The sequence below is a fragment of the Eschrichtius robustus genome, chromosome 20 (genome assembly GCF_028021215.1).
Source record: "Eschrichtius robustus isolate mEscRob2 chromosome 20, mEscRob2.pri, whole genome shotgun sequence".
NCBI lineage: Eukaryota > Metazoa > Chordata > Mammalia > Artiodactyla > Eschrichtiidae > Eschrichtius > Eschrichtius robustus.
In genome coordinates this window covers 64875680-64892978 of record NC_090843.1, presented here as the reverse complement: position 1 = coordinate 64892978, position 17299 = coordinate 64875680, and the positions used below count along the sequence as shown (strand labels likewise).

Sequence of the window (17299 nt, the reverse complement as noted above, 5' to 3'; positions counted from 1 at the left end):
AATAACAAGCACTAACCAGGGCATAGCAAAACGGATGATGAGAATGTAAAATGGCAAGACCTCTTTGGATTTTCAATCCAGTAACTCCATTTCTAGGAACTTATCCTGAGGAAAAATTGTGGATGTGTGGATATAGCTAGAAAGATGTTATGAACTCTTAGCATTATTTATAACAAAATAAAGAGCTAGCTCTGCGATTTTATCTTGAAAAATAAAACCAAACTTAATAAAACTTAGTAGAAGTTTATTTTATAGTTAACTAAATTTAGGTTGATTACAACCACAAGCTAATTATCAGAATAAAGAAAAAAATAAAAAAATTTTAACTTTCACAGCATGACATAAAGAGGCTCATTTTCATAAAATTCACTGAGGGCTTCATCAGTTTTTCAAAAGGGCTTTTCTTGACCCTTTGATGTTTCTTCTGAAGCACTTCGTGTATCACCATCCTTGCTAACTATCCTACTGGCAATGTTAACTAGTCCATCTCTGCCAACATCTCTTTTCATGAACTTCAGGAAATCCCAATCCATTGTAAGACATAAAGCACTTTTTTAAATTAAACTTCCGATTTTGAGATACTGGCAGATTCACGTGCAGGTAGAAGAAGTAACACAGAAAGAACCTGTGCACCCTCTACCCAGTTTCCCCTATGGTAGCACCTTTCAAACTGTAGTTCAATATATCACACCAAGATACTGACGCTGACACAATCCACCAACCGTATTCAGATTTCCCCCGTTTTACCAGCACTCACTTGTGTATTTAGTCCTGTGCAATTTTGTCCCATGTGTAGATTCGTGTAAACACCACCAAGACACGGAACAGCCGCGTGACACAAAGGTGCCTCATGCGGCCTCTCACAGCTGCCTCCTCCACCCCAGGCAATGGCAAGCGCTCTTCTGTCTCCCATTCTACCTCTCCGCCATCCCCAGAACGGAGTAACATTTCTCTCTCAGCATAATCCCCTTGAGATTCGCCCAAGCTGTTATATGTATCAAGAGTTTGTTCTTTTTTTTTTTTTACTGCTGAGTAGTGTTCTGTGGTAATGGATGTACCGGTTTGTTTACCATTCACCTGTTGAAGGACATCCAGTTTTTGGTTTTTAAGCTGCTATGAACACTGGTGTACAGGTTTTTTGTGGACATAAGTTTCCATTTCTCTGGGATAAATGCCTAAAACTGCAACGGCTGGATCATATGGTAATTGCATGATTAGCTTTATACGAAACTGCCAAACTGTTTTCCAGAGTGGCTCTACCATTTTACATTCCCACCAGACGTACGAGTAATCCAGTGAAACTTACAATTTTACTTTGTGACCAACACAAATGTCATTTGCAGTGCACTGTTGAGGGTGACCCACAAAGACTTTGACACCTCAGCTCTGAATACACACAAATGTTAAGCAGAGAGAGGTATCAAAAGAGGGACTAATTTTAGTAGTCAATCCATTCACAGATTTTTTTCAATTTATGATAAACTGACATACAATTTTTATAATACAGAATTTTGGGCAACAAATATTCATAAAACAAGGATCTCCTGCACATCTTTTCATTTTTTGTGGGGAGAGGGAGGAATTATTTTAACATAACAGAGATCCTACTATATATACCACTATGTGACCACTTTTTTTCACTTTAACATATCTTAGACATTTCTCAATGTCTTCTGCAGGCTTTCATATAGCTACACAGTATTCCAGAGTATGGGTATATCACAATTGGATTACTTCTCTATTAATGGATATTTGTATGTTGCTCCTAATTTTTTGCTATCATAAACATTACTGCAATGAATAGCCTCACACATACTTGTACATACATTTTTGTGCACATATGGGAGCATATCTGAGGGCTACATCTTATACTTTATCTTTTGATAAATACTTGCAAACTGCCTTCCAAAAAATCTTTACCAATTTATACTTCCGCTCTACAGGAGTGGTTATTTCTCTGCTTCTACATTAACATTCCAATTATCAAACTTTAAATATTTGCCAGTGTGTTAGGGGGAACATTAACTCATTATTTTAATTTGCATTTCACTAGTATTACTGCAGTGAGGCATCCTTTTCATATATTTAGTGGCCAAATGTATTTCTTCTTCTGGAAATGGCCCATTTTTCTACTGGGCATGCTTTTTATATTCACAGAAACACAACATGGAGTCATCCATTAATTACACTTATAGCTGTTATTTCAGTTAAAACATTTTTTTCAAAATCCCATCCAATTACACAGTTCGGTATCCTTTGGCAGGAATTTCACATGTTATACTCATTCCCTCCTCCTAGGAAGTCAACAAAAACTGAAAGTCACTTACCCAGGTCACCAAAATGAGCGGCCTCCATGTGGCTGGGCTGCTTCTTAAGTGTTGCCGTCCTACTACTTGAAAAGGAGTCCATGTTGGCAGAAATGGCATTGATTGCAACGTGACTTGGTCCTGCAGCCTCCAGCAAGGCATGATTTTTAGTGCTTTTTTGTGGGGAATGTACGGATACTGAAGCTATAATTTTTCAAAAAATTGTTAAAAATTAAACACAATTTGATAGTCTAAAAACTGTCTCCTAAGAGGACTTTAAGGGAACTTTAAAAATTAGATTTTGTAACACCTCTCTTAAGTATATACACTCAACAAAAATACTTGGGGAAACGGTAAGTTAACCAAGCAGCAGAAAATTGGAAAGAAATGTCCTACTATTATTTGTAATTCTCAAAATACTGTGCCAAAAATGTAACTTAAAAGAGAGATCTTTGAGTTCTCTTCGAGAACTCTTCTGAAGACAGAAAGTACCAAAGGTAGCAAACATTCTGAAACATGGACCCTTTTCAATTCCTTAATACTTGCTTGCTGAAGGAACAAAATTAAAATTCCAAAATAAAAGCTTATGGGAAAAAAATTAGAAAAATACTCTTCAGGATCCTTATTTTACTTTTTAATTGAGTAACAAAATTCCACCATCTAATAAAAACTGATTAAAGTTCAAGCTGCCTAAAGATGAAGCATACTTAAAAATTCACAAAATATATTTTCTTTAGTAGTCTGAAGAAATATTAATATCATCCTTTTGACTTCAGAATAAAGAGGTTAGTCACAAATGTGTTAATAGGAAATCATCAACTCCATATTATAATATGGTCAAGGTAACCCTATGAACTTGTTGCTGCAGCTGAATTAACATTCCACCTATCCCATTTATTCTACACAAATATCAAAGACTCTCATGAAAGGTTTTTAAGAAGTTTTGGTTTAGTGCATTGCTATAGCAAGAAGGCTAGAAACATACAGGTCACTGAGCATTCCACACCCTCAATATACTCTCAGATGACTAAACTTCTGTCTACTAGCACCACTTATTTTATTGAGCAGTCAATTTATGATAAATTGGTCAACAGATAAGTGCTCTCAATCTTAGCAAACGGTTCCTGGACACAGAATCTGAGTGACACCACGTAATACCTCCTATGAAGAATACATAGTACTGTAATTCAATCTATTACTGTGAGATGTGTTTACATGATAAAGCAGATGAGAATGTTTATCTGAGGAAAATGTATTTATCAGTCATTCAATAAGAGTTGGGAGAATTATGCAATGGAGTTGTCTTCAAATGATTTTTTCAATTTTAGAAGGAAGCTGTTTTTTGTTTTTATTTTTAGGATAAATTGAAGGGAGCAGAATCATTTTGGTAGGTTTATAAACAATAATATCTAGTTTTTTGTATAGACAAGCTACAAATACCATGCATCAAGAACAGTGAGACTATATGTATGACTGATTCACTTTGTTATGAAGCAGAAACTGGCGCACCATTGTAAAGCAATTATACTCCAATAAAGATGTTTAAAAAAAAAAACAAAACAGTAAGACTTTCTGATTGTTTCCTAATTAGACGTGTATGATGATGTGAAATAATACTAACTCATTTGTGCAAGCCTTCTTCTCTCTTTCTTAACTTCTCTGTTAGAACAACTTCCCTCACATGCTCCTTCCTCACATCCCATCTCCCTGAGGCCTCTGTGGTCCCGCACTCTCCTCTCTTCTCCTCTCTCAAGTGCTCCTCCCTCCCCTTCTCTTTAATGCACATATCAACGCCCATCCATCACTCCTCTGCTTCCCAAGGTTCTCTGTTCTTCTTTTAATCCTTCTGCTAGAAAGCACATTTATTCTCAAACCTTCAGTTATTACTAGAGCAATCTTTTTTTTTAATTAATTAATTTATTTATGTTTATTTATGGCTGTGTTGGGTCTTCGTTTCTGTGCGAGGGCTTTCTCTAGTTGTGGCAAGTGGGGGCCACTCTTCATCGCGGTGCGCGTGCCTCTCACTATCTCGGCCTCTCTTGCTGTGGGGCACAGGCTCCAGACGCGCAGGCTCAGTAGTTGTGGCACACGGGCCTAGTTGCTCCGCGGCATGTGGGATCTTCCCAGACCAGGGCTTGAACCCGTGTCCCCTGCATTGGCAGGCAGATTCTCAACCACTGCGCCACCAGGGAAGCCCGAGAGCAATCTTTTCCAAACTTTTTTTTTTTAGCTGTAAGCTCCCCCCACCCAAATAAACTTAAGTGGGACCTTGATATGTCTGTAAAATAGATAAAACTTTAGCTAAAACAGATATCTAAAATCTAAATTGTTATCTAAAATAGACAGAACAGAGTTAACTGTAACTCTGGCTGATTCAAGGGGAAAGTCTCACACATGCGCTTGATTCGGGCCCTCCCAGCGCCAGCTCCAAGGGCTCACCCCTGCAGAGCTGGAGGCAGACGGGACCCTGACCTGATCTCAGGCTGACCTCTGAGCTCGGCTTCCAGCCTGTGGCTCTAATTATTTGCTACTAACCAACCTCTCATTTGTCATCTTTACCATCTCAAGACCAATTTTTCCAAACGTCAAACTTAAAACATCTTCTTCCAGACTAATTCTCCTATCTCTAATTTTCCTATCTCTGTCAATCCACCAGTCCCTAAAGCTCAAGATCTTGGACCCATTCTTCCTCACTATACGTGTTTACTTGTCAAGATCTGTTGACTTTTCCTTCAAGATACTGACCTGTTTATTTTCAACACCACACCCTTAGTACAGGTCTTCTTGTATCACAGCAAAGCACATCTAGGGTCTCCATCCTATATGACTCTTCCAGGCTAACCTCTATAAATGCCATATGTAAAGCATCAACATCCTGCTCAAAAGCCCATAGTGGTTCCCTGTTTTCTCTGTCTCAACTCTTTTCTGGTCTTTAAGACCCCCTACTATCTGACCTCAATCTATCTTAAAAATTTCCTTTTAGTAGTCTGAAGGTCCTTCTGCCCAGTATATACTCAAATAAATAAGCAGCTGGGCTGGTAGGGGAAAGAGGAAGAACTGACTCTTTCATTCAAATCCTTATCATTCAAATTTCATACACATTAAGTCTCATTTCTATGAAGGCTTCCCTATGCTCCAGAAACCATCTGCTGATCTCAAATTCCTCTGAACTCCCTGTAATACTAATAACTAACAACTAATCCAACATATCAAGGGCCTACTCTGTTAAAATGGTAATAGCTACCAATATAAAACCTACTATGTACAAGGCACTGTACTGGTTTCTTTTCTTTTTTTAAAAATAAATGTATTTATTTTTGGCCGTGTTGGGTCTTCGCTGCTACACGCGGGCTTCCTCTAGTTGCGGAGAGAGGGGGCTACTCTTGTTGCAGTAGGCAGGCTTCTCATTGCGGTGGCTTCTCTTGTTGTGGAGCACGGGCTCTAGGCGTGCGGGCTTCAGTAGTTGCAGCACATGGGCTCGGTAGTTGTGGCTCATGGGCTCTAGAGCACAGGCTCAGTAGTTGTGGCGCACGGGCTTAGTTGCTCCGCGGCACGTGGGATCTTCCCGGACCAGGGCTCGAACCCGTGTCCTCTGCATTGGCAGGTGGGTTCTTAACCACTGCGCCACCAGGGAAGCCCTGTACTGGTTTCTTGATGTACTTTTTTTGGGGTACATTATTTCATTTATCTCTCACAACAATGCTGCAAGACCAGTATTTACCTAATTGGGGGATGAATACACAAACAGAACAAAGTTAAGTGCTTTGCCCTAAGTCAATGAGGTAGTAAAGAGGCATTTCAACAGGCAGGATTTCAACCTCGGTCTGCTAGACTCTAGAAAATCACACTTTTATCTGGTTACTCGGACTGTAGAACTATTGTGTGGTTAAGATAACGTGTGTAAATGGACGTCTCAAGAGCACCTCCCAGCCACCATAGCAAAAAGGAGCAGGTACTGGCCCAGTGTGATTCTCCACCAGCCGCAGTGTTAGGCCTGCCAGAAAGCTGGGTGCCAGCCTCAGCTTCCTCGCCCTCACACCTGATCGAGAACAAAGCTCTGTCTATTCCACCTCCCACACAGCTCTGTCCAGGTCTCTTTATCTCCATCACTGCTGATCTAGCCCAAGCCATCTGTGCATCATCTGACTCATGCTCCTCTTCCTACCACCAATTTGTAAGTTCAACGAGGGCAGGATGTGGATCCAAGTCTTTTTTGTTCACCATTACAGCCACAGTTTTTGTCTAACACCTAGAACAGAACAGGTGCTCAATAAACTATAGTTATTATGATTCTGGTTTATTTGCTACTGTTCTGGGTCTGAGTTTGTCCTTCTAATCAGACTGCAAACTTCTTGAGGGCCTGTTTCCCTGCTGCGTCTGTGTTATTCTAAAGTTAAGGCAGTGAATGTGAGCACAGACTATGTACTGTCATAAATGGAGTACAAGCATGGAGTGTTTTAGCCTGGGACAGATTGAGGAGTTAGGTAGGCCAATCCCCTCGTTGTACAAATGAGGAAAGTACCCCCAGGTCACACTGTCGGAGGCTGGTGTGCCTCGGACATCAAAGTCCCTCTTGCTACTACAATCAAGGCTAGTCTTCACAAGCCTCTGCTCCCTGAGGGCTTGAAGTCTTTACCAACATCAATCAAATTCTCCTTAAAAAAGGCAACATGAACCAACTGGCTTTAAATTATCAGAAATAAGCAGAAAATAAGGCTGTAAGCTACCCTACTTCTTCCCTAATCTTACAAACCTCTAAGTTATAATTAGTGTCCCCCTGGCAATTTGAGCATAGGGAGTTACTAGCCACACAACATACAAACATTTAAAAGGAAAATCTAAATAAGTGGCAATCTTTAGAATTCACGTAAATAAATTACATCTATGAAATTTGTACGTAATGGTTATGAAAGTAATTTTCATTATAATTTTCCCATTTCAATTTTTGTACATTGACATAATGAAATCAGTCAAAACTACAGCAGAGATTACAATCTAAAAAAAACATGCTCTTACCTATAAATAAGGACAATATACTGATTCCAATACAGGACTCCAAATAAATTTTAGGCTAAGGCCATTCATCCAAAGTAATAAGGAAGTGAAAACTGTAAGCAATCATACTTCCAGATAAACCACAGAAAACCAGGCTTCGTTAAGTCAGTGGTCAGACTGCTCAGTAAAGAGTATTTTCTGCTTTTTGTTTTTTTTAAATACAGTCAACTAATTGCTTGTGGGGAACAACCAAATGTGTGATTAGTACGGATGACACTGGTTCACCGGAATCACTAGGACAACCAATAAACGCTTAGTAACAGCCTATTACATGGCGGGTGTTGAAGAGTATATAAGTTAAGGCACAGTCATCAGTAATTATAAAAGAAGGCAGAGACGATTAATGGCAAAAGAAGGGTGAACGTAACAGGATGAAAGAGTGCATCACTGCAACACGCTGACTCACCTTTAACTGACTTGACATCTGAGGTCTTCTCTTGCTCTTTGCCTTTCACTGGAAGAGAAGAGAGCACCATGACCAACTTCTACAACCAGAAACCCCCTTCCAGGCCTTGTAAAAATCACACCAGCTCTATTCTGACAGCTGTGTTCAAAGTTCCCCAACAACGGGCGAGCTGCCCTGGAGCAGGGCGGGGCAGGGCAGTTGTCAGGGGAAGTTTCTCTCAGGAAGTGATCTTTGAACAGCAGTTGGTCAAGTACGCTCAGAGCTTAAGGAGAGACAAGATCAGAACACCTGGGTTCAAATTTGGGCTCTGCCATTCAATAGCCATGTGATGCTGGACAAGTTACTTTAATTCTCTGGGCCTCAATTTCCTTCATTTACAAAACTAGGTCACTGTTATGAGCTAGTCAAGAGTCATTTCAACAGGCAGGATTTCAACCCTGGTCTGCCAGACCCTAAAAAAATCACTCTTTTACCTCTGGTTAAAAACTCGGACTGTAGAATTACTGTGTGGTTAAGATAACGTGTGTAAATGGACATCTCAAGAGCACCTCCCAGCCAGCATAGCAAAACCGAACATGTACTTGCCCAGTGTGGTTCTCCACCAGCCACAGTGGAGACTACCTGAGAGGGTTGTGGATGAAAACATAAGTACTTGTAAAGGTCTTACAAGAGGAGCTAGGACACAGTAAACTTAAGACGCTAGTTAACATTATTACCATGTGCCACTCACTACTAGATGCAACCTGAAGAAAAAGACAGAGTTCTCTGGTTGTGTAACATCTCTGACTTCCTGTGTATCCCTGCCACAGCATCAAATACAAATATTCTAAACTTACAAACATTCTAAAACTTCTACTACTCAAGCTTTAACAACTGTCTCTTAAAAAATTATACCATTTCGGGCTTCCCTGGTGGCGCAGTGGTTAAGAATTCGCCTGCCAATGCAGGGGACAAGGGTTCAAGCCCTGGTCCAGAAAGTTCCCACATGCCGCGGAGCAACGAAGCCCGTGCGCCACAACTACTGAGCCTGCGCTCTAGAGCCCGCGAGCCACAACTACGGACGCCCGTGTGCCTAGAGCCCGTGCTCCGCAACAAGAGAAGCCAACACAATGAGAAGCCCACGCACCACAACGAAGAGTAACCCCCGCTCTCTGCAACTAGAGAAAGCACGCACGCAGCAAGGAAGACCCAACGCAGCCAAAAATAAATAAAATAAATAAGTTTTAAAAAAAATTACACCATTTCTCCTCTATTACACAAAACACTGGAAATTCTAATGCAGATACACTAGCAAGATCACATGCAAGAAGGAAGGAGCATGGCAGCTCAAGCCAAGTGAGAAACTTACGGGATCTGACACAGCCCACTTTACTTTTCTTATGTTTTTTCTTTTTTAATTTTTTAAAATTAATTAATTAATTAATTAATTAATTAATTAATGTATGGCTGTATTGGGTCTTCGTTTCTGTGCGAGGGCTTTCTCTAGTTGCGGCGAGCGGGGGCCACTCTTCATCGCGGTGCGCGGGCCTCTCACTATCTCGGCCTCTCTTGCTGTGGGGCACAGGCTCCAGACGCGCAGGCTCAGCAACTGTGGCTCACGGGCTTAGTCGCTCCGCGGCATGTGGGATCTTCCTGGACCAGGGCTCCAACCCGTGTCCCCTGCACTGGCAGGCAGGTTCATAACCATTGTGCCACCAGGGAAGCCTAGATTTTCTTGAATATTCTATGTATGCAATCATATTATCTGTGAATAATGACTCTTGTTCCCTTTCCCTCACAAAACTTAACTTTTCCATCTTTTTTTCATGTGTGTGCTATTGTGAAGACTATGCTAGCTTTCCTTCTGTTTGTATATCCCTGATATGCTTCTCCAGCCTTTTACTTTTAACTTTCCCATGACCTTTTTAACATTTAAACAGTACAGAACAGGAAACCAATCTGAAGATCACCATCTTTTTATTGTCTGGGTTAACCCATTTCTTTTTATTGTGATTACTGCTCTTTATTTCTAAAAAAGAACATTCTTAAAACTCTATGATGACGAATTTGTTGACTTCTCCTGGTAATTCTGTACATTTTGTTTTATACATTTTGAAACTGATTTAGGTACAAACAAGTTCAAAATTTTATCTTCTTAGTAACTTTTTCATTTTATCATAATTTACAGGCCCTCTTATCCCTAATGGTATTTTATGCTTTAAAGTATTTCATCTACCACACAAACTTTCTTCTAGTTAACATTTGCCTGATATATCTTTGCATCCATTTATTTTCAATTTCTCTATGTCCTTATGTTTTGGTTGTGTCTCTGGTAAATAGCTGCATTTTGGTTTATTACCCAACTTGAGTCTTTATCTTTTAGTCCATCTTTATATGGACTTTTGTAAGATTTTTTAGCCATAGAGATTTTATTCTGTTTACATTTATCATGGTTTATTTGTCATCCTATTTTGCACTACTATTTCTTCTATAAGAAATAATAATTTCTTATTAGTATGAAACATTTAAGACAAAGGCAAGACTAGACCTTAATATGAGGAACACTCAGGTTTAGCAAATCTTAACATTATGCCATATTTGCTTCAGAAGAATTTTTAAAAGAAATAAAACACTGCAGTTACAACTAAAGTCCCTCCCTCAACTCATTCCCCCTCTTCCTAGAGAAAAATTTCAGAAATTGAATGTTTATGGTTTCCATCATTTTTACTCTTTAATATATTTACATATTCATAAACAAGTTATAGCATTGTTTGAAAGTTTTTAAACTTTTAAACAAGTGGTTGTATCGATTGCCATTTCCAGCTGCAGTGTATCCTAATCAAATCTTGATACAGCCAGGCTTTAATCCCAGCTCCTAAGGTCTTTTCAAGAACTTCACTCCTGCAAGTAACACCTCTCTTCAGTATCATTTTCTCCCTCTCTACTGGATCCTTCCTAGAACAAACGTGCTTAGCATCTTTTATCTTAAAAACAACAACCCCCCACCCTTACCCCAATGGCCCCTTCCAGCCCCTTCCCCGTTTACCCCTCCTTTTTGAAGTATTATCTTCTCTTAGCTTCCATGATATTGTACTCCTGTATCACTGGCGTTTTCTTGTCGATTCTCCTTTGCCAATGACTCATGTTCCTCAACTTCTAAAAGCTGGATTAACCCCAGAGCTCTCTCCTTGTCTACAGCATGGCAGGAGATTCTACCTGGCCACTGTAGAGGGTTGTAGAGGGTTCTACCTGGCCTTCCTAGTAAGAGGGCTGTATCCTGGCACACAACTGGCTAGCTTCTGTCCATTTCCCAGAAGCCCCTGAGTTAATTAACTGTGACCATATGACTCGGTCCTCAGCAATGAAATGTGAACAGAAGAGGTATGTGCCATTTCTGGCCAAAGCTTCTCTTTCCCCTTATCAGGAGTCAGAAAGCTGACAGAAGGGACCATGATCTGGCTTTGATAACATAGACTATACCCTAAGAGAAAGAGGAGTAACACAATGGGAGGAAAATGATTCCTGAATGATCGTGAAGCAAAGCCACCTGATGACCAGGGACTTGGACGGTTACACATGACAGAAATAAAGGCCTACCTTGTTTGAGCCATTGTACTTAGTGTCTCTTTGTTACGGTACCATAGCCTTTCAACACAACTAATTCATATCCCATATGTACTCCACAGATGAGCTCATTTAGGCCTGTGTCTTTAACCATCATTTATGCAAAATACTTCTAAGTCCAGATTCAGAACTCAAATTCTGATCCCCTCCCAGAACTACAGACCTGTACATCCAACTGCCTCCTTGACATATCCACACGGACGTCCAAGAGTTTCCGGAAACTCACAACTGCCGGAAGAGAGCTCTGGACTCCTCCTACCCCATGTCTAAGCTTTCCAAAGCTTTCCCAGTTTTCCTTCACTCCAATCATTACTCAAGTCATGCTATCTCTATCTCTAAAACATGCCCCATTGCCCTCCACTCCCAGCACGTTTCAGCCTTCTTTCTGTCCTTGAACAAACCCCGCTCTTTCCTGCCTCAGGATGTTTGTATTACCAGTTCTTGCCAGCCAGAATGCAGTTCCTTTTACCTTTGCAAGGCTGGCTCTCCTTCCTCATTGACACCTCAATTTAAATACCATCTGCTCAGAGAAGCCTCCCCTCACTATCCAAACACAAACTGTCATCTGGTGATCTGCTCCCACATCACTGTTTAAATTCCCTGCACAGCACTTATTACTTCCTAATATTTTTCTTAGTTTAATTATTCAATAAATATTTACTAATTTCCTAACTATATCCCAGGCACTAATCTAGACATGGGGATACAGCCATGAACAGAAATCATCTTCCATCCTAATAAAACACACAGTACAGCAGATGGTGACAAATGCTACAGAAAAAATAAAGTAGGGTGACGGGATGGGAGTGCAGGGCCTGGGAACTACAATCTTACGCAAGCTGGTCAGAGAAAGCTTCACTAAGATGTCAATTAATCAAAAACCTGAAGAAGATGGGGGACAAAATAGGCACACATCTGTGGGAAGAGGTTTCCAGGCAGAGAGAATAAGTGCAAAGGCCCTGAGGAGGCCAATATAAATGGAAGAATGATGGAGAAAGAAAGCAGGAGATGAACACAGAGAAGAAATGGGACCTAGATTATGGAGGGCCATGTACAGGAAGCCACTGAGGGAATCTGAACAGAGGTGCGGCAGAATGCATTTCGAAAATACACCAGAGGCGTCAAGAATGGAAGAAGGGAAACCAAATTGAAGCCTATAGCAAAATAATGCTGCTTCCTTGATCTTCATAAAACCGGCTTCCTCTTGACATTTAACCTGAGATCTGAATGACATCCCTCAGAGGACTTCCTTAACCACCCAACCTAAATAGAGATGACTCCCTAGACCAGGGTGTTAATGGTCAGGGATGGTGAGAAGTGGTTGGATTTGGGTATATTCTGGGGTAGACCTAACAGATCAGATATACAGTAGGAGAGAAAGAGGTTCAAGAAGGTATTAAAGTTTTAGCCTGAGCAATTAAAAGGCCAGAAATGTAATTTGTTAAGATGAGAAAAAGTGATGTACAGGTTTAGGAGGACTAAATCTAAGGGGAAATTTTAGATACAGTAGGCTAAAGATTTATCTATTAGGTAGAGGTATAAAGTGGACCACCGGTTGGATACACAGTCTGGATTCAGGGCAGAGAATCCAAGCTGGGGATGTAAATTTGGGAGTCATCAACAGATAGGTGGTATTTAAAAATGGTATTCAGAGACTGGATGGGATCCCTAAATAAGACCATCTCCAGTTCCTATTCTTGCCACATCCAGTTTCCAAAAAGCATCTAGAATGATCTTTTTAAAACATAAAAAGAGATCAAATCACCCCTCTTTAAAATTTTAAAAGTAAGATTGTTTCTGCACTTGGAATAACACCTAACCGTGACCTACAAAGCTCTGAATCATCTGATCCTTGTTTACCTCTCTAAGCCCGAGCCACAGTGGGCTTCTCTTCTCTCTTGAAGGGCACCAAACTCTTGCCTCCCAGCCTCTGAACACGTTATTCCCCGAGCCTAGAATGCTCTTCCCTGGCATCTATACGTTACCTCCTGCTGTTCCTTCAGCTCTAAGTTTCAAGGTCACCTGCTGAGGCCTCTGACTAACATCAAACTGAAATATGTTTCTTCTCTCAAGCTCTTTCATAACACTGTATTCAATTTGTAAACAGAGAGAGGGAGACAGAGAGTGAGAGGGAGACAGAGAGAGAGAGATTTATTGTCCATCTACCCCAGCAGACAACAAGCTCCATGGATATAAGGATTTTGTCTTGTTCAGTGCTTAATACTGAGGGCCTAGCACAGTGCCTGGCAAACAGTGGACGTTCAAAAGTATTTGTTGAATAGAGACAACAGTCTATTGTGCAACATGCAATTTGCCTCATTATACACAGAATGCTCTGCCCCCCGAAAAAAAACACTACAACTAACCATTCCAACAGTCAAACAAATTAGAGAGCTATTAACTATACCAAGGTACCTTACCAATAAAGCTTCCTTGTACCATTTTACCGCTTTCATTCATTCAGAGTGGTTTTCATTCACTCATCATGGTTTCATTCACTCATCACGTGGCATCAGTTATTAAAACTCTGTGCGTACTTAAAAGGAATTCTTTAATTTATAGAGTTGAATGGGGCCTTTAGGAATCATTGAATTCTCAGGTGAGAGAGGAAAGTGGGTTAACATTTTTCTGTCCCAGGTGACAGAGTTAGTAGCAGAGCTGTCACGTGAACCCAAGTCCCTGATTTAGTTTAGTGCTTTCCCAAAAACCCGTTTTTGCCTGGTAAATTTTCCCGGAAGCAACGAGAATCGATACAAGAACCACTAATCAACCCAGAAGGCCCACACTTGTCCACTCTGGATACGTACCGGTAACGAAACGCCAACAACCTTACCCAGGCTCAAAATCAAGCTGCCTCTACTCAAAAAATGGGCAGCTACTACTGAAAATCAGAAATATAAGCAGTTTGTTTCTGAAGTTTGGGTTCCAGTACTTAGTAAACTTGCTAATTCATCAAAAGGAGTCGTTTTCGTCAGGGGACTTTTAGCCATAAGTTAAGCACTGTCACTTTAGGGACAGCAGAATCCCGCTCCCCCACCCCACCCCCCGAAAAAAGGGGAAACTGGAAAAGAGCACTAGTTGAAGAAACCAATTTTTTCACGTGTTACTTTTAGACATAAACCCCTCAATATTCTGACAAGTCCGAGACTTCCGTAAAGAAAGTACGGAAGGAATTCCCTTCTTCTGGCACAAACTCACACACACGCCCCGCCCCGCCCCCGAAAAGCTGTGTGTCCGCAAAACGCACCACCCCGCGCGGGTCCCGGCACAGACTTCGGAACCGGCTGGGTGCCCGCCCGCCCGCGCGGAGGCCCCGCTCCCTCTCGCAAGACCGCGGATCCGGCGCACAGAGCGTCCTTCCGCGCCTCGGCCTCGGCCTCGCCGCCACCCGCCGCCCCAGGCCCGGCCCCGCGCCCCTCGTTACCTTTCCGCCGGAAGAAGGACATGGCGGGGCCCGGGTCGGGGCGGAGGGCGCGGGGGGACTGGCGCGGAGAGGACCCGGCTCCCCTCATTCAGCAACCTGCCCGGACTTCCGGGTCTACAGCGGCCGCCGCGCTAGGCCGAAAAGAGACCCGTCTTCCGGGTGTGGGCCCCGCCGCCTCCTGGAGACGTGCCGGTAGCTCCCGCCGCCATGTTAACAACAAGCCGCCCACCCGGAATTCCGGTCCTTCCTCGCGCGGGGCTTCACGGGAGGCCGCGCGCCGACCCCGCCCCCACCCCGCCCCCTCCCGCGGCGGGGCGCGCCCGCGCCGCCCACGTGACGCGCGCGCGGCCTGCGCTCGGCTCGGGACCCCCAGGCTCTCGCGCGCTGGGACTGCGCGGGCGCTGCCCGAGCCGAGCCAACCCTCCCGGAAGCGGGGCCCCTGCCACAGCCGAGTGTGGCCAGGGCACTGGCGGCCAGAGCGGCCGCACCCCCGCGCTCCCAGCCAGCGGACCCCGGAGCGGGCCTCGAGATGCGGGCCAGGTCCCGGGATGCGGAGTCCGGGCACCACCTGCTCTGTGCGGCTCCGCGGTCCCCGCGACCTCAGCCGTGGAGGAGGAGCGTGGGCCTACTACAGGACGCGATCCCTGCGAACGCTCAGCTCTGAAAGGGCAGCGACATAAAAGCCTCGCCATTATTTACCGGGCGGACTCCAGTGGGTCATCCTTCCAGCCTCGTTCGAATGCCATTTTCCTATGAACCTCTGACCGCCCTCGCCCCTAAAGCAGAGTGACCAGCCTCCCACCCGTGGGGCCCCTCCCACAGGACTGCGTAATCCCTGTAGCTGGGCGCTCCTGCCAGGGAGGAGCCTGTAAGATCAATAAATGGGTTTTTCAAATCAATGACGTCGATCAGGTGACGGACGGAGCAGCAGAGGTCCAGAGGGAAGGGGCAACTGGTCCCAGATTATTCAGCGTGTCTCTGCTGAGACTGCAGTTGAGATTGTAACCAGAACCCGGGGTGTCTTCACCATACAATCAGAGCAGGTTGATAGATTTGTCTGGGTTCGGGGCATGTAAGGTAATCACAGCTGATGCGTATTGAAAGTTCTCTGAGCGCAGGTGCCAAACCCTCCAGATTGATGATAGTCCTTGGGGGTGATCTTGGTATGGGGGAAACCGGACACACAAACATAACCTGCCCAAGGTCACGTCCTAACTGGAGGCGAAGCCTGGACCTCAGAGTCGGCTCCAGAGCCAAGGTCAAGCCTCTCCCTGGGTGGGGAGAGTGTCCGGGCGGGAACAGGAGACCGGCCGCGGCTGTGGATGCCCGAGTGTGTCCCCGACCTGAGCAGGTGCTGGGAATGGACCTCTGTCTGACGGCGGAGGCTGCAGCGGGTCCGAGCGGCGCCCCCGGGTCAGCAGTGCGCTGACAGCAGCCTGGCTCAGGGGGACCACTCTCTGCGGTCTGTAGCCGGTGAAACCCCGGATCCTGCCCCTGCTCCTTGGAAAGGGAGATGGAGCTGACGTCCAGGGCGAGCGGGGCTGGGGTGGGTCTCGGTGGGTTCCCACTGGGTCGGTGTAAGGGGTCAGGGGCATCTAGCGGGGGCCTGAGCGCAGGGGCGGCTACCCTCCAAGCTAGAAGTGCGGCGCCCTCTCTCCAGAGTCCACAACCCCTTGGTAGGGCTGTTTCGTGTTTGTTGACTGGTTGATTGGTTGGAACGAATGGGACGGGACAGAGGAGTGCAAGACAAGCCCCGAACATCTCCGGGATGGGAGCAGCGCACAAGGGGTGCGGGGGGGGGGGGGCGGGGAGAAGCGCTCCAGTCCCTCTAAATCTCCTTCCTCTTTTCTTCAACTACGCAAAGAATCAACTTAAAAGCAGGGTCCTATCGCGCCTTCCAGCGCGATCTCTGTTCCGGAGCCCCTCCTAGCAGAAATTCTGCAGCTGCCTTTATTCCCGAGACAGCTAAATGCATCCCAGTCAGCTAATAATAGCCGTCATTATTTATACAGTACTTATCACATGCTCTCAAGGGACTGAGTGATTTAGAACCGCAATCTTAGGTAATCCTTCACCTCCCCCACAAAAGCCCTTGTGAGGTGGCTACCATCATTACCCCCAATTTACAGCTGATGACTCCGAGGCTCAGGGTAACTTACCCAGGATCACAAAGCTTAGTAAGGGGTAGGGACAGGATTTCAATCACCATCAGTCTGACTTCAAGGCCATTTGCTTGTACCACTTCCTCCTGTCTTTCCCTCCACCTGCTGCTAATTCCCATTTATCCCATGTTCCAGCGTGAGATGTCTATTTATTGGGCAAGAATGAGGGGATGAGAGATATTTAGCAGTGCAGACGCCTTCTGAATCACCACCTGTTAAAGTGTTTATATGCTTAGGGAAGCCTTAAGAGAATTATTTAATCTTTTGGAATGTGATAATCCACGTATGAATAGAGGTAAAATAAAACAACAACATCAAAATAAGCAAGAAGATTCCATTAGCC

General features: G+C 43.9%; 1 protein-coding gene across 3 annotated transcripts in view; it reads right to left on the bottom strand.

The window, feature by feature from the left end:
* Positions 1-15530, bottom strand: part of AKAP10 (A-kinase anchoring protein 10) — a 52784-nt gene extending 37254 nt beyond the window's left edge. For 2 of the 3 annotated variants that reach the window (XM_068529689.1, XM_068529691.1), the window contains exons 1-3: positions 14795-15014; positions 7768-7815; positions 2328-2510 (exon numbers count right to left, since the gene is read on the bottom strand). In XM_068529689.1, coding sequence (XP_068385790.1) covers positions 2328-2510; positions 7768-7815; positions 14795-14882 — 319 coding nt within the window. In that variant the 5' untranslated portion in view covers positions 14883-15014. Of the gene's footprint in view, positions 1-2327; positions 2511-7767; positions 7816-14794; positions 15015-15493 lie in introns of those variants that run through there. The other variant, XM_068529690.1, reaches the window with a different exon arrangement.
* Between the last annotated feature and the right edge of the window lie 1769 nt (positions 15531-17299).